General features: G+C 49.4%; 1 protein-coding gene across 10 annotated transcripts in view; it reads left to right on the forward strand.

Annotated features, from left to right (window-relative positions):
- The first annotated feature begins 11,852 nt into the window (after positions 1-11,852).
- Positions 11,853-26,015, forward strand: part of Fhad1 (forkhead associated phosphopeptide binding domain 1) — a 114,945-nt gene continuing 100,782 nt past the window's right edge. For all 10 annotated transcript variants that reach the window (XM_040757481.1, XM_040757482.1, XM_040757483.1 and 7 more), the window contains exons 1-3: positions 11,853-11,982; positions 15,027-15,133; positions 21,618-21,824. In XM_040757481.1, coding sequence (XP_040613415.1) covers positions 15,041-15,133; positions 21,618-21,824 — 300 coding nt within the window. In that variant the 5' untranslated portion in view covers positions 11,853-11,982; positions 15,027-15,040. The remainder of the gene's footprint in view (positions 11,983-15,026; positions 15,134-21,617; positions 21,825-26,015) is intronic.

Consider the following 26,015-nt stretch of genomic DNA (forward strand, 5'->3'; position numbering starts at 1 on the left):
CTTATGGAGGCGTGTTTTTCAGTTGGAGTTTCTTCCTATTACATGAATACAGCCTGTGTCAAGTTGACATAAAATTAGCCAGCTCACCTGGTGTCCACATAGGTTGTCCTCTGAACTCCATATGCAAGCTGTGGCATGTGCCCTCGCCCATGCAGCTCATGCAACAGACAATAATTAACTATTTTTAAAAGATAACGCTGCCAATTAAAAACATCACTTCATAAATCAAAAGGCCAAAAAAGCAACCCACAACTGCAACCATAAATTTTAAGATTTGATTTTTTATAGTTATTTTCCAAGTTAAAAAAATCCTAGGACTTAAAATGTTTCCACTTGCTGAAAGCAGTAAAAATTGCCCATTAATCTTTTCCTTAAGCCAATAATAGAAAGGTCTCAAGAGGCCAAGTCAGAGCTAGAAATAGGACCAAAGTAGAAGCTGGGGAGGAACGTCAGTGGCTACATTCCATAAATGTGCTGAAGACAGGCTGTCCCATGGGTCTTCTTTATGGAGACCGGGCTACTAGACATGTACTTTCCTCCTCTGAGACAGGATCTCATATATCCCAGGCTGGCCTTGAACCTGCTAAGTAGCTGAGGGTGACCTTGAATTTCTGATCCACCAGCCTCCACCTCATGAGTGCTGGCTGGGGTTACAGACATAGAATGCCACCTTACTCGGTTATGCCATGCCAGGGATCAAACCCAGGTTTTGATGCATGCTACGTGAGCACTCTTCCCACGGAATCACACCCACCCCCTTCCCCCCGCAACCCTCCCAACCCCCCCACTACCCCACCCCCACAGCAGATGAGTACATTTGTATACACCCTTCATTGAGTAAACATTGAACTAATTGAATACAACCTTATCTCCACTGAGTGTTTCACACTGACCTTGTCACATTGAGGGTTGAATGACACTAACATGAGCGTGTCCACTGAAGGATGGCCAGGAGTATCCTCTGCCTCTACTCACAAGATACCAAGAACACCTTTCAAGTAGGCTGCTATTGTTGGGATCTGAGCTGTCCCCAGAGGTTTATAGAAAGGCTTAGTCACCGGACTGTGGCACCACTGGAAGATGGCGGACTCTTTAAAAGACTAGAGCCTAGCTGAAGGACATCAGGTCACTGGGGTGTCATGGTTTGGATTTAAAACCCCTTAGCCGGGCGGTGGTGGCGCACGCCTTTAATCCCAGCACTCGGGAGGCAGAGGCAGACGGATCTCTGTGAGTTCGAGGCCGGGCTGGACTGACAACCTCGAAAACAATACAGAGAAACCCTGTCTCGTAAAAACCAAAAAACCAAAACAAAACAAAACAAAAAACCCTCCCTTAGGCTCATGTTTTACATGTTGGGTCCTTGGCTTCTGGCATCCCTTGAAGGCTGTGGAGCCAGAAGATGGGACCTGGCGGGCACAAGTAGGTCCCCGGCAGCAGGCCTTCTGGGTACATGTCTACCATGATGGTCCATATTGATTGCCAAATAGACAGAATCTAGAACCATCTAGGAGACAAACCTCAGGGCAAATCCGTAAGCAAGTCAGAGTAGGTCAGATGAGAAGTCCCACCCTCAATGTGGGCAGCAGCATCCCATCAGCTAGGATGCCAGATGCATAAAGAAAAAAGGCACGCTGAGCACCAGCGTCCATCTCTCTGTGCTCCTGACCGTGGATGCCGCGTGACCAGCTGCCTCATGCTCCTGCCGCCACATGCCTTCCCCGTCATGACAGACTGCACCCTCAAAACATGAGCCAGAACAAACCCTTGCACCTTAAGTTGTCTCTATTTTGACCACAGCAAGGAGAAAAATAATAAATGCAGGGATTGAGAACCTGCTCCCCTCTTCTCTCTTTGCTTCCTGGACACCTGAGCTGAGCTGCCTCCTCTACCACACATGCCCGCGTGATGACCTGTGTTAGTTACCTCAGGCTCCAAAGCAATGTGGTCAACCAGTCATGGACCAACACCTCTGAAAGGATGAGTCTAAATAAACTTTCCTCTGTTTAGGTTGACTGTCTCGGGCATTTTATCACAGCACAGAAAGGTGACCAACGCATGTGCCGGTCCAAAATGTTCCCGGATGTTGCCCAATGTCACCTGAGAGGAAAATATCCCTGGATTAAAAACTGCTTGGGAAAATTAGGGAGGGAAAAATGACTCTAACTGAGTCATAATTTCCATGTTTGCCCAATGCAATTTAGATAACAACACTGGGTCACAAGACATAAAAATCAAAGGAGTGGGTCAAGTGTAAAGCGGACCCCGAAAGCATGGCCTTGAGCAGGAAGGGCTCCAGAGTTCATTTTGCCCAACTTCCTGGTGCAGGAAAGTAGGACAGAGATAAGATCTTTGTCTGGAGGCCACACCACACTATGCAAATACTAGCAGGTGTAGACAAATACTCAGTGCTTTCCACCTGGGAAAGCAAAGGACACAGGAAACACCCCCACCCATGGCACCATGAGAGGGGCACCCTGTGAGCATCAGATCTACGTGTGCTTTCCATGGGCAAAGCACATCCACATAGTTGTTCCTGTTCCATTCCTGAGGCTGTGATAAAATACTCTGATAACAAAGCAACTTAGGGGAGAAAGGGTTGATTTTTAGCTCCCAATTCCAGGTTAGCATCTGTCATTTGGGGGAAGTCAAGGCAGGGACTTCAAACAATTCATGTCACGCCCACATCAAGAGCAGAGAGAGGCGAATGCATACATGCTGGCCTGCTTGCACTCACCTCCATATCTCTCCACTGTCACATAGCTCAGGGCCCCCTGGCTAGGGGATGGTGCTGCCCACGGAGGGCTGTGTCTTTCCACAGCAGTTAACTTAATCAAGACACCCACCATGAGCTTGCCTACAGACCAACCCAGTGTACACAACCTCTCATTAAGACTGCTCCTAGGTAATTCTAGGTTGTGCCACAAATTGTATTTTATGATAAACAGTGGAAGAAAGACTCCTTACAGAAAAGTCCTAGTTAACAATCACCAAAGGAATAACCATTACAGGAAACTAATGGGTGAATGAATAAGCAAAGTGTATTGTGGAGAGTTACCTACCTTACTTAAAACAAGAGGAAATTCTGATACTTTCTGCACTATGATAAAACTTGAGGACTTTGTGCCAGGTGAACTCAGACAGACCCAGAGGGCTGGGAGATGGCTCAGTGGGAGAGTGCTTGATCTACAAGTGTGAGGACCTGGGTTCAAGCCCTCATCACTCATGTAAAAAGCCAGGCAGGCAACTGCTTGTGAGTCAAGCAATCACAAGAGCTCACTGGCCAGACAGCTTAGCCAAAACAGAGTTTCCTGTTCAGAGCGAGAGACACTGTCTCAAGGCAATATGGTGGCAAACAATAGAAGAATTTGTTTTTGTTATTTTTTTAATTATGTGTGTGCATGTATGCATGTGTTCTCTCCTGTGTGTGTGCATGTATGCATGTAAGTATGTACAGGTTAATAAAGGTGCCCATGGAGGCAAGAGGGTGCTGAATTCGTTGGAGCTGGAGTTACAGGTGGTTGTGAGCCACCCAACATGGGTGCTGAGGACTGAACGTGGGTCCTTTGGAAGAGCAGCAAGTGTTCTAGTCTCTGCTTTATCCATCAGAGCACACATTTTATCAGTGTTAAGCATCTTTGCAGGCTGTGATGTCTTGTAAAACTGAAAGCACACCCCTTCAATACAGGCTTCTTTCCCTTCCTCTTCAGGCTCTGCACAGGCTCTCACTTTCTGTTTCTATGAATTTGGCTCCTGTGTAACCCTCGTATAAACATGTGCCTCTGTGCCTGTCTTTAAATTGTATCTATTTATTTATCTCTGTGGGTGTGGGGGGGGGCATACACGTGTGCTACATGCATGTGAGTGTGCAAGAGGCAGAACAGAACATCAGGTGTCCTCTCCTACTGTTTGCCACCAACGCCCCGGGCCAAAAACAATTCTTAAAAGCAGATAATGTTATATTTTGTGTATTTTGCCCCAGTTTAAAATGAAAACAAAGTCATTGAAGGAAAACAACCAGAGTTGATGGGGGCTTTCCCACAGACAGACCAGTCTGTTATGACTGATCCCACTTATCAACTTTGGCACCATTAAAAATAGAATAACTGGCCTGGGTGGTGGTGGCACACCCCTTTAATCCCGGCACTCGGGAGGCAGAGGCAGGCGGATCTCTTGTGAGTTCGAGACCAGCCTGATCTACAAGAGCTAGTTCCAGAACAGCCTACAAAGCCACAGAGAAACCCTGTCTCAAAAAAAAATAGAATAACTGGGTTGGCAGGATGGCTCAGTAGGTAAAGGCGCTTGCTGCCAAGCCTGATGACCTGAGTTTGATCACTGGAACCTCTGTGGTGGCAGGGGAGAATTAATTCCCACAAGTTGTCCTCCAAACTCCACACTCACCCCTGCATGCTGCTCTCTGCCCACCCTACCCTACCCCAACACAATAAATACATGTGAAAATGATTTTTTAATGTAGACTAAGTAGGGTTGAGGGTTTAGTTCAATGCATAGAGTGCTTATCTAGCACACATGAAACCTGGGTTCAGTCCCAGCATCTCATAAACTAGGCAAAGTAGTGCATGTCTGTAATTCTCCACACCCAGGAGGTAGACACAGGAGGACCAGAAGTTCAAGACACCCTTGGCTACCTGGTGAGTTTGAAGCTAACCTGGGCTACATGAGACTGTAGAGAGCAGAGGAAGCCCTGAGTGAATGTGTAGGGAGCAGAGAAACACAGAGTGAAGTGCGTGGTTGGCACAATCATGGCCATGTTAAAGACTCGGCTGAACCCAGAGTGAACAGAAACTCAACCACAGCTTCCTCCTGTGGGAAGTTTACAGCCCTAGACTGGTCCCTTGCAGAGTCCTCCTACTGGGACCAGCTAAACCAGCCCCCATTCAGCTATATGAATAAACTGCCCCTCCATTCAGATGTGCATAGTAAACACTCTCTGAGTTTCTGTTCTGTTGGTGGTGTAACTCCACCAGAGTGCATGGTCCACCAAATCCCAGCTTTTCTGTACATGTGTCTGTGGTTTCTTTATTCCCCTGTAACAACAGTCAGCCTATCCCTATTACTTGATACCTTATCTCAAGCAACAATAAAATAATAATAATAATAATAATAATAATAATAATAATGGCAATTTCAGGATGTAAGACAGCATAACCCAGCAGCTCCTTCATATACAGACAACAAAATGTTGGGAGAGAAGTCAAGAAAATGATCCCACTGGGCAGTGGTGGTGCAACCCTTTAATCCCAGCACTTGGGAAGAAGAGGAAGATGGATCTCTGTGAGTTCCAGACCAGCCTGGTCTACAAGAGCTAGTTCCAGGACAGGCTTCAAAGCTACACAGGAAAACCCTGTCTCAAAAATACCAAAAGAGAAAAAGAAAATGATCCCATTCACAAGAGTAAGGGAGCAGCTGGAACTCACTGGCCTCCAGTCTAGCCTTCAGGGAACTCCCGATTCAGGGAGAGACCTCATCTCAAAGGAACAGGCAGAAAGGGATTGAAGAGGACACCTGAATATTCTCTGTCCTGAGCACACACCCCCCCCCCAATTTAAAATCTATAAATCCAGATTTTCAAAGTAAATGAAAATGGTTTGCCCACATTGACCTTTGTGTAAACGCCATAATGTTACAGTCCTTCCTTAGCAGCTGTCTCCTTCACCTAGCTCAGATTTTTACACAGGTGCTGAGGATTTGAACTGGGGTCCTCATGACCTTTCCAGTCTCAGCCCAGACTCTTCATCTCTTTGTGGTAGACAAGATTCCATCTCTAGTTGAGCAGATGGCGTATGACTCAACCAGAGAAACTGAGAAGCAGTTGACAGGGAAACCTCACTGTTCCCTTTGGGGTTGAAAGCTGAGTAGATGCAAGGGCTGGAGCTATGGCTGTCCTGTTGTGACCACACTTCAGAGAGTCCACCGGGGGTCCTGAGAACTAGAGAGAAGTAGGACTTTGTCTTTAGTTTGGGTTTCTATTGCTGTGGCGAAAGACCATGACCAAAACGCAAGTTGGGGAGGAAAGGGTCTATTGGGCTTACATCTACATTGCTGTTCATCATTGAGTGAAGTCAGGACAGGAACTCAAACAGTGCAGGAACCTGGAGGCAGGGGCTGATGCAGGGGCCTTGGAGGGTGCTGCTTACTGGTTTGTTCATTCTGCTTTCTTATAGAACCCAGGACCGCCAGCCTAGGGATAGCACCATCCACCATGGGCGGGGCCTCCATCTATCACTAATTAGGAAAATCCCCTGTAGCCGGGGTTCCCTCCTTTCAGACAACTCTCGTTTGTGTGTCAAGTTGACATAAGACCAGCCAGCACAGACCTGATGACATCCGTTTATGGTGACAGTGAGTCTGCTCTCAGGCTGGCTCAGTCCATGCTGACGCTGGATTCCATTGAGCCTGGGAAGGTTTGCAGATCACTTTGAAATCCAGCAAATGAGCGCTGGCCAGGGGCCGTCTTCGTCTGAGTCTCAGCACCTGTTTAACCGTGCCTGCCACACGCAGCCTGTGTCCCACCCTTGGTCCCCTCAGCCCCTTCCTCCACCTCCCTGTTCTCCTTTTCCACATCAGGATATCCTGTCAGTTCTTCAAGACTCGGGTCAAATGCTCCCCTTCTGACCCCTCAGACCCTGCCTCAGGAAGAAGACTGTCCCTGCCTGGGTTCCTCAGCTTTCCCTCACTGTTAGAGAACACTTGAGGTGATCAACTTACAAAGAAAGAAAGGTCTGTTTGGGCTCATGGTTTTGCAGGTGTCAAACCAAGGTTGCTTGGCCCTGTGCTTCGGGCAGAGGGGCAAAGCCAGTTTTCACAGCTTTTGGTGCCTGAGAAGGAGAATGAGGGGGGAGGGAGGGAGGGCAGGAGGAGGGAGGGAGAAAGGGAGGGAGGGGGGAGGGAAGGGGGAGGGAGGCCTTCCAAGAGCATGCTCTCAGTGCCCCGCCTCCTCCCGCTCCCCCCCCCCCCCATCTCAGTGGCAGCATGGACTGGAGATCAAGCCTTCCGCACATGAGTGTTGGAGTCATTTAAGAACAAGGCCACACTGCCCCCTTCTCTACCTCAGTTTCTTCTGAGTCCCACAGAGCAATCAGCGCCTCTGCTGGATCCCAGTGACCCGGTCCATTCCTGTCTCTCAGCTCTTGACAGTTCTAAATTCAGACCTGGGTTAGAGGGGACAATCTTTGAGGCTTAAGTTTCTGAACAACAATCCGTTCCCAGGAGAGATGAGAAGAGGGGGTAATAGATGAGGGTGGACGGGGACTTGGAAAGAAAAGAGCAATTGTTCCCAGACAGAGAGTCTATGCGGAGTGTGGGGAGGAGGCCGGATGTCAGCCGTCTAAACGGAATGATTCAGAGGAAACCTGAGGAGAGAAAAAAACCACCAGAGAGGCCCAAGCCAGCCTGATCGGGAAGAGAAGGAAAAGTCGGAGCCAGGAATGCCCCAAAGCAGCCACCTTATGCCCCACATCTGCACCTCTGAGATGACTTAGGCATGCTGGGAACGTCCTGTGAAATGCCACAAATCCTCGAGGAATGACAGATGAGGTCATCTCAAGCCAGCGACTGGAGGGAGCTTTCTCACATGGTGGAGCTCTGCCACTGACAGACACCCACCCCCACCAAGGCCTTCCAGAAACTTCTGTACAGCTAACAGAGACAAGAGCGTCCCTATGGGATGTGCCTCAGAGAGCCACTGTGGGTCCAAGTGGAGAGGGAGTCAGGTGTCACTTATGAGTCACCCGCGAGTGAGTTATCTGTTCTCACTTCTTAACCTCCCTGGGCATACAGTACCCATGCCTCCTTCCCTGGGATCCACAGCTCCCGTGAATGACACAGCAACTAAAGCTGACTGTCACCAGTTGTTGAAGAAGCCAGCAGAAGCTCCAACCTCGGGTTGGGGAGACGGCTCAATTGGTAAAGGGTGAGGACTCAAGTTCAATCCCAGGGTCCTGCGCAGTGGGAGGAGAGAGCTGACTCCCTTGGATTGACTGCCCTCTGTCCTCCACACCCATGCGCTGCGGCACACATGCTGTGACCCTCCCTGCAAATAGATAAGATGTTTAAAAATAGCAGAACGGTTATTACAAACACCAAAAAGCCCTGGGCTCTCCAGAAGTGTGCACCCCAGCTTGGGGCACCATTCTCTCCATGTCAGTGGCTCCTGCTCTCCCCAGGGTCCATGCCTCAGTCCACTTATATCTAACCTCACTCAGTTACATGGAAAAAGGAGAGTGCAGGACACACCAGATGTTGCTCTGAGTACCCGGGACTTCATGTGCACAGAAAGACCTTGGCAAGGTTTGTCATCTAGTTCCACACAATCTTCGTGTCAGCATGGTGGCCTAGGGATTTGATGATCCTGATCTGGGGTCAGGTTTAGGATCTACTGCCCACTGGAGCCCAAATGTGTTGGTTAATGCTGATTATTGACTTGACAGGCTCTGGGACCATCCAGGAGATCAGCCGCATCACAGGTCTGCCAGGGGGATTCTAGACTGGGTTACAGAACCGGTAACTTCCTTATGAGCCAACCATAAGCCTCCCACCTCTCCTCACTGGAGCTGAAGCAAACATTCTTCTGGAACGCAAGAGCAGAAGTAGAAACATCTAGAGGTCTCCAGGGAGGGGATAAGGGCATCTAGGGGAAGGTGGCAGGAGAGGAATGAGAATTCCATATATTGCCTCTATGGGAGCTGAAGTTGCAGGAGAAGAGTTGGACTCCTGGAATACAGTGGGTGGAATGGGGGACAGACCTGAGATAGCCCTTTTTAGCTTGTGACCCTTCTCCCTATACTTTGTCTCTGCCTGGGTCTTTGGGACAGACAGGAGCTCAATCTGCCCAGAAGGCAGGGAAGTAGGTAGCAAGCAAGCGTTACTCTTTTGGTTGTGACAGCTGTCAGTCCTGGTGCCTAAGAGTAGATAATTCCACAGTTATGCTCATCTACAGATGCTCCTTGCTTTACAGACAGGTTATGGCCCAATATGCTTGTCATAAATTGAAACAGTGAATTTCAGGAGATGGCTCAGTAAAGTGCTGAGCAAGCATAGGGTCATGATCTTGTAATCTCAGGTCCTAAGCATGGTCACATGTGCTTGTAATACAGATACTGGAAAGTATAGACAGGCCTCTGGGGGCTCACTAGACAGTTAGCCCAGTTTACTGGTGAACTCCAGGACAGTGAGAGACCCTGCATCTTATTTAGGGTGTCCACTGCTGTGAAGAGACACCATGACCACAGAAACTCTCATAAAGGAAAACATCTAGTTGACATGGCTCCTTATAGTTCAGTTCATTATCATCATGGCAGGACATGCAGGTGTGCAGGCAGACATGGTGCTGGAGAAGTAGCTGAGAGTTCTACATCTTGCAGGCAACAGGAAGTGGTCTGAGTGTCTGGGGGGTATCTTGAGCATATGAGACCTCAAAGCCCTCCATAGTGACACACTTTTTTCAACAAGACCAACATTAGCCACACCTCCTTATAATGCCACTCCCTGTGAGTTTATGGGGACCAATTACATTCAAACTACTTGCCTCAAAAAAAAAAATACAGACCTTGAGAAACGACAGTCAAGGTTGTGTTCTGGCTCCCACACGTACAGATACCCACAGGAACACCTGCACACACACACATGAGCATACACAGAGAGAGGGGGAGAGGGAGAGAGGGAGGGAGGGGGGAGGGAGGGGGGAGGGAGGGAGGGAGGGAGGGAGAGAGAGAGGGCAAGCAAGCCCATTGCACAGAACAAACTACTTCCCTCAGCGAATGTATGGCAGACAGCTATAACTAAGGGCTGCTGCCAAGCATGAGAGGGGATCACATTCCATATAATGGCTCTAGTCCAGGGAAGACCAAAATGCAAAATGTGACTCCTACTAAATGCATATCTCTGTCAGGCCAACGTAAACCATGTCAGACGGCAGACCCTGCTCAGCTGTCTCATGGGTGTGGTTGTAGGCCCATTCTGTGTCTTCAGATATGATGTTTCTGTCAGAAAGATGGTGATTTCCCAGGGATTATGAGTGTCATTGACATTCCCAGTACGTCACTGCCCCAGTCACTCCCCTGAGTGTTTCTGTGTGTTCCCCACTATCATAATTTAAGAAAAGACACCATGCAACAAGGTTCAAGCAGAGGGTTTTTTTTTAATTAGGGAAAGGGATCATAAAACTGGGAAAGGGAAGGGGGGAGACCAGCCTCCAGGGACAGGAGCAGCAGGAGAGAGGACAAAGGAAAGAGGGGGAGAGGGGGAGCAGAGAGAGGGAGAGAAAGAGAGAGGGATGGGAGGTGGGCAGGGCCCATTTTAAAGTGAACATAGTGACTATGCACAGGTGGTGCCCTTAGTGGCTGCAGCTGAGGGTGCAACTTATCAGAACCCCAAGGACAGGCCAGTGCAGATGCCCAAGTACTAACACCTGCGTCTGCCCCCAAGTCACCCAGAACTCAATCAAACAGTTTGGTTATAGAAAGCAAAACCTTGGATATTTTCTTCAAAGGCAGTATTTGCCATACTGATTCGTCTTCATTCAACTTGACACACAAACTAGAGTCAAGAGAAAGGCAAGAACCTCAATTGAGAAAACGCCTCCAGAAGATCTGGCTGTAGGGCATTTTTAAAATTAACAATCAATATAGGAGGGCCCAGCCCATAGTGGGTGGTGCCATCCCTGGGCTGGTGGTCCTGGGTTCTATAAGAAAGCAGGCTGAGCAAGCCAGTGGAAGCCAGTGAGCTCCTCCATGGCCTCTGCATCAGCTCCTGTCTCCAGGTTCCTGCCCTGCTTGAGTTCCTGTCCTGACTTCCTTCAATGATGAACAGCAATGTACAAGTGTAAGTTGAATAAACCCTGTCCTCTCCAACTTGCTTTTTAGCCATGGTGTCTCATTGAGGCAATAGAAACCCTAACCAAGACCCTGGCCATTGCTTAAGGGGAAGGCCGTTGTAAAAGCCTTTGCAGTCACAATGGTTTTGGTTGTTTCCCAAGTGAACATGGACTGCTTGGAATCAGGTTGAAGAATTTCTGCCTGTCGGGGAGGAAGATTGATCAGGCTTGAACACTTTCTATTCCAACCCTGAAAATCAGCTGGGAGCTTAGAATTCCCTGATGGGGGACGGGCTGGCAGTCACACAGTATGCAGAATGCTGACCCTGGGCAGTTGCCCCTCACAGTGCTCCCGGGTTTTGCTGAGTTCAGGAGTGTGAGCAGGTCTTTACGGGTGATGTTTGCTTCCATATGCACGCAGAGACCAGTCTTCCCAAGACATCTCTGGTCCTGTGCTCACTGGGCAGGTCAGTCAGGTTAATGTGTATCAGGTCAATGCATGGAGAGACAGACTAAGAATGACTAAGTGGTCCTTGCCACCAGGAAGCAGGGGTGAGGGTGGGAGGGCTGTGAGATCAGAAACTGCACAAAGTACCCCAGTTCTGTCTGGTTAGCTCGCATCACACCAAACACCATCCTCACACCACGGGGGGGGGTGTCTGGATGGGACTGGGTGCAGACCCCCAAGACTCTCCAATCTCCCAGCCCACCCGTCAACACACCCCCTTGACATAGGGGATAAAACAAACCCTCTTTTATAAAAAGCTTGTGGGGCTGCTGAGCCTCAGTTTCTCCATCTGTGAAATTGTGAAATGTGTTCATTCTTGGGCTGCCTGCAATACATAATCATACCTGATCCCCACCCGGCACACGCGCGCGCGCGCGCGCGCACACACACACACACACACACACACAGTGGGTGCTCAGAGCGCGGCCACGCCCCCGCAAAGACCACGCCCCCACCTGCTGACCCAGCCCCCCGCGTTGTCATGGCGACACGCGTACACAGGCCGGGCGGGGAGCGCGGGGTGCTGGTGGAGCTGGAGACTCCGCAGAGCGCGGCAGGCCGCCTCGCCCTGGAGCTGTCAAGTGGCTCCCAGCCCGCGGGGCTCTAGGAGGAGGACAGAACACTAGCTTCCTCCTCCTACCAGGTGAGTGCGATTCCAAAGATGACTGGCGAAGAGCAGAGGTGATGGGAGGAGGCGTGTCCCCGCCCCCAAGCTCTTCAATCCAAGCTCCAGTTTCAGCGCGGCTGCCCAGACACCAACCCTACCTCCCTAAGTGCAGTCACATCCTATCCCCACAGGCATCCTGATGGGACCTTAGGCCCCTAGGATGTCCACCTGGTGCAGCTGGGATTAGCAAGGGAGCCCTCTGCCTTAGGGGGTCATCCACCAGCCGTCAGAGAGATGCCCTCATCTGACCTCACATGCCCAGCTATAACTCGGAGGAAAGAAAGCATACAGCTGGCTCCCAGGCTGAGTAGCCCTGCAAGAATGCTCACTCCATAGCCCATCTGTAGCCCGTCTTTGACCCACGTGTGATGGAAACTGTTTGGCTTTTGGCAGGGTATCAAGAGAGAGCCAATCCACAGTTTAGCACGTTCAAATGACCACCGTAATTTCCAGGCAGCTGAGGGACTGCTCCGGGCCAGAGTAAGACGTAGAAACACTTAATTTCCGTCTAGGGTTGACTCTGAAGTGGGAAGTGAAAGGCAGAGCCCTCCGCAGCTAGAGGCGGAAAACCTCTACATGCCTAGTACGGCAGCTCTGGGCACTGGAGATTTAGTAGTGACCAAAGCTGTCAGGATGGCAGAGGGCCCCACCCCTTTACCTGTCCTCTGTCCACTCCGGGTTCCCTCATGCAGGTGGGTGTGGTGGCACGTGTCTGTGAACACAGCTCCCAGAAGGTGAAGGCAGAAGAATCAGGAGTTCAAGGACAGCAGAGACCCAGGTGTCCTCACCATCACAGCTAGGGGTTGTTTTGTTGTTTCTATCTCCGGTTTCAAACCTCTACTTTCCAGAAATTTCTCATTTGAAAAGAAAAGGAGAACCATTGCTCTTACATCTGGCATTGAGATGTGTCCCCGGCACCTGGATGGAACGCAGTTAGAATTCAGACAGAAAGATGCATTATCACCAATGTTTTAAGGAATGTTCAATGTTTTTAAACTGTGCAGAATTTATTTTGGAGTGCATTGTGAGGCAGAAATATGAATGGATGCGTAGGTGGGAAAGAAAACACAGCAAGCTGGGCATGGCGGTACATACCTGTAATCCTAGCGCCTGGGAGGGTAGAGATGGGGAAATGAGTTCAAAGTCATTCTCAGCTATACAGTGAGTTTCAGACCAGCCTGGGCTACCTGTCTCATAACCCCAAACCTAATAATGATAATAACAATAATAGCAAACTTTTGATGACAGAATCTGAGTGGCGTGCTCATAGGAGTTCAATTTCTACTCCTTTCTTTTCTTTCTTCTAATGTGTCTTGGGGTTTTGCCTGCAAGCATGTCTGTCCAGCTGTGTCCACTCAGTGTCCATGAAGGTCTGAAGAGGGATCAGATCCCCTGGAGCTGGGGTATGAATGGTCATGAGCCACCATGTGGATGCTGGACAATCAAACCAGGGTCCTTTACAAACCTGAGAAGCCTCTTGCGGAGGTTTTACTGTCCACCAGGTCCCACCGCACTGCTTCAACCCCAAATAAGCACACAGAGACATATATTAATTTATAAACTGTTGGCCGATGGCTTGGGCGTCTTATTGGCTGGCATTCTCTTAATTACTAACCCATTTCTATTAATCTAAGTATTTCCACATGGTCTTATCTTACCATAGAAGGGTCCAGATGTTACTCCTTCCCCCTCTACATGGTGTCCTCTTCTGTCTCTGCCTACCTTTCCCAGAATTCTCCTCGTTGCCCAGTCCTGCCTTTCTTCCTGCCTCTATTGGCCAAACAGTGTTTTATTCATCAACCAATAACAGAAACATATATATGGAAGGATGTCCCCCATCAGAAGCCAGTGCTTTTAGCCTCTGAGTCATCTTTCTAGCTTGTTTTGATTTTCTTTCTATGTGCTCTATCCCACTCTCAAACACAAAATCCTCCTGTCTCAGCTTCCACAGTGCTGGGTTACAGGCATGCACCCCCACACCCAGCTCACTGTCTATTTCAAAGATCTCTGTATATTTGACATTTCCATAATAAAAGCATTGGGGGGAAATCTATGCCCAGTTCTGATCACACAGAATCTTGCATCTTCCTACTTGATCTTTAGACATCAGTCTTTTGGTCAGTGAGATGGTTCAGCAGGTCCTTGAGCAAGCCCAAGGATCTGAGTTTGAGTCTCATCACCCATCCACAGAAGGAAGGAGCTGATTCCTGCAAGTTGTCCTATAATCTTCATATGCCTACTGAGGTGTGTGGACACCTGCATACACACACACACACACACACACACACACATACACACACACAGTGTTTTAAAATTGAAAAGGAAATCACTCCCCTTTCCTAATTCAATATAGTGATTTATAAGAGAGTATCAGTTGATGCTTGCTTTTTCAGTGGCCAACTCTTGGTGCTTTAAACTCAGTGGAAGGGTGTGTGGGTCTCTGAACTGGAGTTTGAGAAGCCCAAGTTAGCATCAATGATAGCAGAGTTTGTTATGTGGCAGGCAGCCTAGGAGAGAGTACCTTGGCCACAGTGCCTGCATAGTAAATGCCGGGTCATAACTAATCCACATGAGCAGCGGTGGATAACTAGGTGGGCAGCCATCATCCGTGGCATTCAGGTTGCGCTTGGCTTATTTAGAGCTTTGCTTTTTCTTCTCCTAGTTAAGAAATACCCAAGCTAAGAAAAACACTGAGTCAACTCTTCAGCCCCCTCCCCCTTCACAACCATTTGTAACTCCAATCCCAGAGGATCTGGTACCCTCTTCTGACCTCTACATGCTTCTACACACACTTGGTGCACAGATATATGCTCAAGCAACACACATTCACATAAGGTAAATAATTCTTTAAAAATACCTTAGATTACAGGATTTCAATTCTTCTCTGCTAGTGATCACTATTAGGAGAGATGACCTTGTCACCACCTGGCTACTCCTTGTCACTACAGACCTCTCCCTCAGGACACGATGACCCTATGTTACGTGTCCTCTAACCAAAGCCTTTCTGGACCCTTCTGCAGGGAGATCAGAGAGAATGAAAGCTTACTTGAAGAGTGCAGATGGCTTTTTTGTCCTAAATAAAAGCACCACGATCGGCAAGCATGTGGATTCCGACCTCGTCTTACAGGTAAGAGCATAGTCCACCCCTGCCCCATGCTACCCCAGGGCTCCTTAGTGCGGAGTAGATGCAAGGCTCTCAAAGTCCAAAGACTGCATCCGGCAAGCAGCCACCTTAGTCCTCGTGCTGCCAAAAATCCACTGGAGGTGATGAGCCTTCTTCCTGTTGCTGTACACATGTCTCAAGTTGTCCCCTGTCCAGAAGCAGCCTTCTGGTGAGTTTGGAAGGTGTGCACAGGGCAGGTGCATTGAACTGCCCTCCCCTGCCCTGTGCCAGGGGAGGCCTCTCTCTATCCAAAGCACCCCTTCCAAGATCTTTCCCTTTCCATACCTGTAGCGACCGGCTCGGTTATGGGGCTACAATGATCCGAGCGAAGGGCTAAGGAGGTAAATGAAGACAAAGACAGCAGCTCATTCTTACGAGGAGAATGGCGTTTATTTTAACAAGAGTGGAGCCTTATATACCAATAGCAGGCATGGTGGAAAACCACCAAGGTCAGAAGCCTCCATTCCCAGGACCCTCCGGTAAAGTGTGGGCCAAAAACAGGAATTAGCCTTTAGACAATAAGCATGGACAGAAAACAGGAACTTACATGCAGGCCTTACTGGGAGGAGGGGACAAGAGGTGCTTTACTAGAAGCTCCTAGTCACAAGTTGGTCAGCAGACCCCCATGGGGGAAGGGTGCAACACATACCCTGCCTCTGAGGGGACCTGGAGTCCAGGAAGCTCTGAGGTGAAACCTTGGGCTTAGCGGCAGCCCTCGTTTGATCTCACTTCATTCTCTGAGGAGCTGTGGTTTGCTCCAAAGCCTCAACTCACTGACAGCCAAGGAGGTGGAAGAAGCGAATAATAAAAACAGAGGTTCAGAGCCTCTTTAAATATTCAACCAGGCTGAAATACGTGTGTATAGAAGAACAGAGAGGCAGGGAATGGAGCCCCTCCAGCGGGAGAGCAGGGACATCTGCACCACCACAGACCTGGATCCCACTTCAGGGTTACAGACAGGGCCCCCTCCCACCATCCCTGAGCCCTGAAGCCAGCCCTCTGCTTCTTTATATTTATATTAATAAAACTGTTGTTTGGACAAGGTTACATCAATAACATCACACCATGTGTGTGTGTGACCTTTTGGTTTGGTTTCCCTTTCACTCAGGCCTGGAGATGTGTTTAGATTGCTATCTTGTTTCTTTTTTATTGCTGGGTCATATTCAGTAGTATGGACACACTGCCATCTATTTAACTGCTGTGTATAGGACATAGGATTCAGTGTATGGACACACTGCCTTCCATTTAACCGTTCGTGTACCGGACATTGAGATTATCTCTAGTTGGGGGTCGTTACAGATAACCTCTTGTTTCTGGTTGCTGTCTGCTGCTGTGATAAACACTATGAACCAACCTCATATTGGGCATAGATGTCATTGTATTTTGACATTAAATTTCCTGATGATGAAAGGGAGTTGAGTACTTAAAATCATAGACAGTAGCCAGCAGTGGTGGCACGGACCTTCATACCCAGCACTTGGGAAGCAAAGGCAGTTAGATTTCTATGAGTTCAAGGCCAGCTTGGTCTACATAGCAAGTACCAGCCCAGTGAAGGGCTGCATAGTGAGACTGTCTGAAAAATGAAAACAAAACAAAGTACAAGGGGGAAAAAATCAAATATAATCATATGACTTAGGTACAGCTAATTTCTGGGTCTTTTCTTCCAGACTTTTCTCTACTCCCTGCACAGATTTAGGCTCTCTTGTGGAAGCAGAGAGTTCACCTTAGCCAGTCTGGTCTCCACTGTTAACACCACACATATTTCATAAATATTTACCTGGAGTGACAGCACCTAGGGCAGAGTCACATGATCCTGCAATCAGGAAACAGACACAGGCCATGAGTGCTCGCAGATGTCCTAATAGTCACATGTTGGCATCAGGGCTCTAGAGGGAAGGCCAGCAAAGGTCAAGGAAGACTCAGCTATCCAGGGGAGTGAGGGAATTGCACATGCAAAGGCCCTGGAGTGTGAGTCCACGTGGTGAGCCCAGACTACTGAAAGAAAAGCCATGGTCCGCGTAAGAAGACTGGGGAGGGGTTCAGAGGCAGGTGGGACTCCTCGTGTGGCTGTTAAGACTCTGCTCCAGATGGGAGAGCAAGGGAAAAAGAAACTGAAGAACCCACACACCCCCACAGCGAGGGAAGGGACAGAATTTCCTAATGGCCACTCTGGCTGCAGTGTGGTTAGATTCCACGCCCTGGCTTAACCCAGCTCAGCGGTAAACCCTCCTGAAGTGTAATTTGTACAATTTAATACTGGAGGTGGTCTCTCTCTCTCTCTCTCTCTCTCTCTCTCTCTCTCTCTCTCTCTCTCTCTCTCTCCTCTCTCTCCCTCTCTCCCTCTTTCTCCCTTCCTCCCTCCTTCTCACTTCTCCCTCCCTCTTTCTCTCTTCTCTCTCTCTGTCTTTCTCTCTCCCTCTCTCTTTCTCTCCCTCCCTCTCCCTCCCTCTCCCTCCCTCTCTCTCTCTCTCTCTCTCTCTCTCTCTCTCTCTCTCTCTCTCTCTCTCTCTCTCTCTCCCTCTCTTTCTGCCTGTGTGGCTGCCTACGTAGGCCAGATGAGAATGTGGGAGCCCTTGGAGCTGAGTCACAGCAGGTTGTGAGCTCCCTGATGTGGGTGCAGTTAATGAATTTCAGAGCTCTTCTGAAGAGCAGCCAATCCCCTTAATCACTGAGCCGCCTCTTCAGGCCCAACTTTGATTTTGAGACAGCTTTTCACTGAATCTGGAGTTCAAAACCTAGGTTCCTGGGATCCCCCATGGCTAGGGTTACAGATGCCCCTGCCATGCCTGGCATTGGTGGAATCAAAAGCCGGATTCTCATACTTGCGTGGTAAGCAGGGTACCAACTGAGCCATCTCCCCGCCCTCTTCCTTTGTTAGTGAGATGAGTCTCACTCATTATGTTTCCCAGGCTGGTCTTAAACTCTTGGACTCAAGCGATCCTCCTGCCTCTGCCACACAGGCAGCTTCGGTGACAGGTACACGTCGCTGTGCTTGGTGAACACCATTGTTACCCGAGTTCTGCCGAGAAAGGGCTTCAGTTCTTTTTGAATGAAGAAATGTCCCCGGCCAGCGGCCAATGGACTTCTCACCTGTTTACAAGATTGCTTATTAAATGCAGACTCCTAACTTTCCGATTCCCCCACTTGCCACATCCCAGCTAGCCTGTTCTGTTCTGGCAGCCACCTCCCCCTCCCCCTTAGTTCTAGTATGACTGATGTCACTGTCAACTTGGCGGGCTTTAGAATCCCTTGGAAGCACCACGTTTTGCAGGTGTGTCCATGAAGCCGCTCCCATGGAGGAGTGACTGAGGGGATCCCTGGGCTCCCTGGCTGGCCAGCCTAGCCACACTGACAGGTTCCAGGCCATCGAGAGGCTCTGTGCCATTGAATAAGATGAACAGCACCTAAGGAGGGAGATCGGCACATGGGTACACATGAGCACACACTGTCACATATGAACATGCACACACACAATGCCACCCTATGGAATAAAAGCCACTATTATTATTATCCTCCAAAGTGTGCAAGCGGATCTTAGAAAGGCCAAAACCAGCCGGGCGTTGGTGGCGCACGCCTTTAATCCCAGCACTCGGGAGGCAGAGGCAGGAGGATCTCTGTGAGTTCAAGACCAGCCTGGTCTACAAGAGCTAGTTCCAGGACAGCCTCCAAAGCCACAGAGAAACTCTGTCTTGAAAAACAAAAAAAACAAAAAAACACACACAAGACAGTCAGGAGTGGTTTTACATGTAAGACTGACTCCAAGCTTTCCCATCTGGCTTAGGGGACACCTAAAATTCCTGTGCGCTAACAGATAATAAGGCAGCCACCTAAAGCCATGGAATCCTCTGTGAGAGCTAACAGGAAATGGAGAAGCTGAAGCTGACAGATTCAGGGACTCTCCTTTGAGGCAACACGTTGGGCTGGCTCCCTCTGCTGGCAAACTAGGGTAAAGCGTTATAGGGTAACAGCAAATGTCTTGAGGCTGCACTAGGGTAGCCACAGAGTCCCTACCTGGGATACAAAGGACAGGTTCTCAGAGTAAACAGAGCCCTAGGTGCCTCTTTAAGCAGAAGCCTGTCAGAGTGGGGCTGGAAAGGACATCCAGCAGCTAGTGTGACCAATGCTCTGGCTTGACAAGCGTGGTGGCTTGAGAGAAAATGGCCCCCAAAGGGAGTTTATTCCCTTTGGATATCTAAACCAAACCACTAAACATGTCAGCCATTCCAATTCAATGTCTTTCCTTTATAAGAGTTGCCATGGTCGGGGCTGGAGACATGGCTCCGTGGTTAAGAGCACTGACTGCTCTTTCAGAGGACCAGGGTTCAATTCCCAGCACCCACATGGTGGCTCACAACTATCTGTAATTCCAGTTCCAGGGGACCTGACACCCATGGCAAAACACCAATGCATATAAAATAAAAACATTAAAGAAGTAGAAACCCTAAGACAGCAAGCCAACGGTCATAGAGCCTCGGTACAGTAGGAAAGCAAGGCTAAGCATTCAGCACAGGACGAATCTCCAAGATGGAGCCTGCCCACAAAAGGTCTTGCAGCTGGGCCATCTCTGTTTCTTTGAGAGAGACCCTTGAACTGGCAGAACAGATGGGAAACTGGCTGGTTTTTGGTGGCCAAGTAGGTTAAGTAGGCTCTACCCCCCAGTAAGGAACAGTATGCAGACAGGCTGTGCAGTCTCCTTCAGTCACCACTTCTGAGCATGTGCAGTGGGGACCTTTGTGGTGGCTGTCGTAAGACCGCATTGCTGGGAAGTGGTTGCCACTGGCAGCTAAGTTAACTTTCTGTTTCACGCAATACATTTGCTGTCTCACAGGTCTTGGGTCAGAAATGTGGGTGGATTCAGTCTCTGTTCTGGGTCGCTCTAAGCCAAAATCAAAGTGTTGGCAGGCTTGGGGTCATCCCTGACATCTGGAGATGGTGTTGCCTCCTGTGTCGTTCAGGCTTTTGGAAGAATTCAGTTCCTTGCGGTTACCAAAGTGAGACCCCCTGTTCCTTGCTGGTTGCCAGTTGGAGGACATAGTTGGGTTCTGGAAGCTGCCTGCATTCCATGACTCCTGGTCCCTTTGTCTTTAAAACCAGCCACAGAGGCTGGTTGCCTGCGATTCCCCTTCAGATACCTCTCTAGATCCAGCTGCAGCAAGGCTGGTCTGGGGTGTGTGTGTGTGTATACACTTGTGTACATGCATATGGAGGCGAGATCACACTAAGATAAAACTGTCCATCTAGAGCAGGCAGTGGTGGTGCACTTCTCTAATCCTAGCCCTTGGGAGGCAGAGACAGGCAGATTTCTGTGAGTTCAAGGCCAGCCTGGTCTACAGAGCGAGTTCCAGGACAGTCTCCAAAGCTACATGGAGAAACCCTATCTCAAAACAAAACAAAACAAAACAAAACAAAACAAAAAGACAAAAAAAACCAGAAACAAAGACCATGCTGGGGAAACCCACAGAAACAGCTGACCTGACTAAGTGGGTGCTCACAGACCCCGTTTGTAAAACTGGAGAACCAGCATTGGACTGAACCAAGCCTTCTGAATGCCGGTGTCTGTTAGGAGGCTGGGCAGTCTATGGGGCCTCTGACCGTGGAACCAGTATTTATTCCTAGCACACGAACGGACTTTGGGAACCCATTCCCCCATGGAAGACTACTCTCTCAGCCTAGACACATGGGAGAGGGCCTAGTGCCCCCCCCCCGCCAAGTGATGTGACAGACTTTGATGATCCTCCTAGGAAGGCCTCACCCTCTCTGGGGAGTGGATGGGGAGGTTGGTGGGGGGCATGGGAGGATGGGAGGGAGAGGGAACTGGGATTGATATGTAAAATAAGATTGTTTCTAAAGTAAAGTTAAAAAACAAACAATTGTCCGTCTTGGAGGGAAGGTGCTGAAGACACCAGATGTTAAAACAGATCAAACAGCAGAATGTTCATCTCAATCTTCCTAAGGCTCTGATACGTGGTGTGGTGACCCCAACCTTAAATTTATTCTTGTTGCTACTTCATAAGTATAGGTTTGCTACTGTTATGAATCATAATGTAAATATCTGTGTTTTCTGATGGTCTTAGGGAACTCCAGTGAAAGGGTGGGGTTGACTCCCCAAAGGGTTCGTGACCCACAGGTTGAGAACCTCTGTTCTGTGGCTAGGTGTAAAATTCCATCCTGCTGGGAAGCCTTTTAAGCTAGGAAACAAGGACGGACATTCCCGGAACTGACCAGAGGCACTAGGTTCCCCCCCCGCCCCCCTCCTGCAGCTTATATAAGCAGTAAGGTTTGCCGAGAGATAGAGACAGACAGACAGACAAGACAAAAATGAGGGCTGATGAGAGGACCCCGCAAGGAGGCCCAGTAGCATCCCCTTCTGAGACAGCCGTGAGCAGCAAGTTATCAAGGATGCTGTGATTTTCATTTTCCCGGCCCTGACTATCTTTCTCTTTCCCAGTCCTCAGACATTGACAACCACCATGCGCTCATCGAATTCAACGAGGAAGAGGGCAGCTTTGTCCTTCAGGACTTTAACTCCCGCAACGGCACGTTTGTCAACGAGTGCCACATTCAGAATGTGGCAGTGAAGCTGATCCCTGGGGACATCCTGCGGTTTGGCTCTGCCGGGCTGACCTACGAGCTGGTCATTGAGAACCAGCCCCAGGTGAGCCCAGCCTCTGCGTGGTGGGGAGGTGCTATGCTGGCGCATGCGTGCGTGCGTGCCTGCCTGCAATCCTGTTCTCAGGCACAGCCACTGGGAGCACTCTGCAACCCCAACCTGACCACACAGGGGATAGCAAAGACTCAACCCAAGCCCAGTTCTGGTGCCTCCCCGGGGGCTTTGCGGAGGAGGTTGTGCCAGCGCCCCCTGATGGGCACTTCCTTGTATTACATGAGATGTTCAGGAGAGGCTGGAAGCCCCAGGGTGGTTTTGACAACGCAGAGATGGGCGCCTCCCTTCCAGGCTGCTCAGCTCTGGGGCTTCTCTCTGGCCCACACGGGTCCTCCAAAGAACAGTCTTCTCCGTGGTACCCGACACTGAGAGCGGATATCTGTAAACTATAAAGTCCATGTCTAAATAGGCGATGGACACAGGCCAATTGTCGTTTTGGCCCAGATCAGAAACGGGTCTGAGGTCACATCCTAAATTATGATCTCGATCCAGGTGAAAGAGAAAACTGAGAACTCGCACAGCCTCAATCCCAAGGAAGCTGTCGGTTATCAGGCTTGGTGGCAAGTGCTTCTACCCGCTGAGCCATCTAGTACTGTCTAGTACTGTTCCTAAAAACCACACTTCACCATGGTGAAACTGTTCTACAATGAACTACATGTGTGTCGAGGGTGGGATTGCTAGTTTTGATGTGTGACTACCTATGACTACAGCAGGCAGTGTCACCACCCCGACCCCCTCGTGGACGTGGGGGTCATTTGGTTTGACAGCTGCCATCAGCAGCTTCACCCAAGTGTGGGTTACCCAGTATGCACTTCACCTAGCTGCTGTGTGGACACCCCAGTAGGATCAAGTAAATTCTGAGTCAGCCCTCATACCGTCTACTTACAAAATGCGATGCTCCCATAGGAAGCCTGTAGCAGTCCTGACTCCTTCGACTGTCTGTTTTTCTTTCTTTCTTTTTTTTCTGAAATTGTGGCAAAATACATTTAACATGGAACTTACCATCCTACCCACATTCGTGGGGGGAAGCCGGCTTGCTTTATGTCCATTCTCTCTGTTTTGTGTCCAGGCATAGAACCAGCGTAGGACGCCCCTCAAACACTAACACCCTCTCCCCGGTGTGCATACCCCCAGATGCCTCTGACTTTGTAAAAGCAACCGCCTGGTGTCTATCAGCTGCTTGTCTTGCTGTTGTAAGAAAATGCCTGATGCAGCAGGGTTTATTTGGGCTCATTGGGTCAAGGGGACACAGTCTACCATGGCATGGCGACAGGAGTGGAGGCGGCTGGTCACATGGCACCCACAGTCAGGAAGCAGAGATGGATGCTGGTGATCAGCTGGCTTCCCCCCTTTTATGCAGGAGATGGCACCGTCCACATTCAGGGTGTGTCTTCCCACCTCCCTTAATTACTCCTGGCAACCGCTCACAGACGTGCCTAGAGGTTGTCTTTCACAGGATGAATAATGGGTTGGGTGGCTCAGCTATTTTCCTGTGGATTCACTTCCTGTTTGTCTGATGACCCGGACCTGAGGGCTTAATTCACACAGAGAAACACCCCACTACCCGAGCAATATCCACATCCCTTACTTCCGTAACCTGCCCGGCTTCTGTTTCTAATCTCTGCCTAGCAGATCCATGCGCTTCATAGGCTCCTTTTTCTCCTTTTGGGTTTCTGTGAGTGCATGAGGACCACCCATGCTGGTATCGATGAGGCCCCCAAGACCTCAGCTTTCCTGGCTTTTGCCCCCCCGTGTGTGTGTGTGTGTGTGTGTGTGTGTGTGTGTGTGTGTGTGTGTGTGTGTGTGTGTGTACACTATGGTACATGTGTAGAGGTCAGGGGATAATCTCAGGTGTTGTGTCTCTCCTTTCATTTACTTGAGACAGGGTCTCTTCTTTTTGGGGGGGGTTTCGAGACAGGGTTTCTCTGTATTGTTTTGGAGGCTGTCCTGGAACTCACTCTGTAGACCAGGCTGGCCTCGAACTCACGGAGATCCACCTGCCTCTGCGTCCCGAGTGCTGGGATTAAAGGCGTGCGCCACCAATGCCCGGCTGAGACAGGATCTCTTATTTATCTCTGTGTGCACCAGGCTAGCTGGCCCATGGGCTTAGAACTCCCTGTCTCTACCTGTCTCACCTTTGCAGTGCTGGGATTACAGATGAACACTGCCACACCAGGCTTCACATGCCTTTTGGGGATACGAACTTGGGTCCTGAAGCTTGTCAGCAGCGTGCACATTACCCACCAAGCCCTCTCCCCAGCGCCCAGGTTTCCTCTCAGTAATGGCCAGATCTCCTGGGCTCTAGTCTAAGAGGACTTTGACAGAACCCAGTTGCACTATGGTATTGTGAGAACTCAAGTCACATCCCTCCCCACATCCCCCAAGTCCCCCCACATCCCGCCCACATCCCCCCGAGCCTGCAGCAGCCTGTGCTGGCAGGACTGACAGCACATGATGGAAAGGGAAGCCTCCATGATGGAAAAGGGAGCCTCCATGATGGAAAGGGGAGCCTCCATGATGGAAAGGGGAGCCTCCATGATGGAAAGGGGAGCCTCCATGATGGAAGAAAACAGAGTCGCAGGCTTCCTCTTCTGCCTCAGCTACTGCCCAGAGCCCTGCTGCAGTCCCTGGTGACCCTGGTCATTCTCTTTCTTCCCTGGTTGATAACGACAGTGGTGACCAGTGTTAAGGGGTGTTAAACATCAGGAAGGGCACCAGGCACTTGATGGACGTTCTCTAATTCCATTTTTTGCAAAGCAGGTAGTCACCGTTAATAGCTGAGGCTCAGAGTCACACACTCATCACTTGTCAAGTGGTGAGGGGCAGAGGACAAAGCTGGACTGGTTTTGCTTAGTGATAAATACTGCCCCCTTAACCAGAAGGGTCAGGTCAGCAAACTCCAGTACCCAAGCATGAGAAATGTGCCCCCCCCCGCCCCACAATAAGAACACTGACTCAGACTACTAAAAGCCAGGAAGTATATTTTGCAACTTTGCAAGTCCCAACATTAGACCAGCACGTCTGGCACCTGACAGAGTACAGAGAGTAGCTAGTATAACCCCAACACAAGCCCTCTTCCCTCTCTTCTCATTGGCTGAGTGACCAGGTGAGTGTAACCCCACATGTCAACCACCTGGGCCTTGGCTTTTCCTTTGCTGCTTATATTTGTCTATTTCATTTTTTAAAGATTTATTTATTTATAATGAATACAGTATTCTGCCTACACACATGCATGCACACCAGAAGAGGGCGCCAGATCTCATTACAGATGGTTTTGAGCCACCATGTGATTGCTAGGAATTGAACTCAGGACCTCAGGAAGAGCAGCCAGTGCTCTTAACTTCTGAGTCATGTCTCCAGCCCCTATTTCATTTTTCAAAAAGATTATTTTATTTTTATTTGCATGTGTGTTCAGGCTGGAGTATGCATGAGTGCACATGTGTGCGTGCATGCACACGCGCTCATACACACAAGTGCAGTTGCTTGAAGAAGGTGGAAGGAGCTGAATACCCTGGAGCTGGGGTTTCAGGTGGTTTTGGGTGCTGGGACCAAACCCTGGTCCTCTACAGAAGCTGCACTTGCTGAGCCCTCCTTTAGCCAAAGACAGTGTGTGGGCCTGTAGCTACATTTTTGAACCTGTTGATTTTAAAGTTTGTCAGGCACATGGTATTGTCACATCTGCAGGCAAGCTTGGCTGTTGATAATTTCACTATCTCATTTTTTGTTGTTTGTGTTTTGCCGTGGGGTCTCTCTATGTATTCCTGGAACTCACTGTGTGTAGATCAGGCTGGCCTCAAACTCAGAGTTCTGCTTGCCTGGCCTCCAAATGCTGGCGTTACAGGGGTACACCACCACACTCAGCCCTTACTCCCAGTGTTTAGTACATACTGGCAGGCAAATTAGACCAGCAGAGTCTGGGTAAGGGTCCAGTGTTTTCTGTTTGTCTGCATAAATCTAAGGAGGCTCCAGGCACTTTTGAAAACAGACCATTATTTTATTTCTTGCACTGAACAAAGTGGAGGCCAGCATCTGTGTTTATAAATGAAGATTTATTGCAGTGGTTCTCAACCTGTGGGTTGCAACCCATTCCGGGGGCAAACGATCTTTTCCCAGGGGTTAACTAAAACCATCAGAAAACACAGAAATTTACATTATGACTCATAACAGTAGCAAAATTACAGT

This window comes from Mesocricetus auratus, unplaced genomic scaffold (genome assembly GCF_017639785.1).
Source record: "Mesocricetus auratus isolate SY011 unplaced genomic scaffold, BCM_Maur_2.0 Super-Scaffold_100014, whole genome shotgun sequence".
Lineage (NCBI taxonomy): Eukaryota > Metazoa > Chordata > Mammalia > Rodentia > Cricetidae > Mesocricetus > Mesocricetus auratus.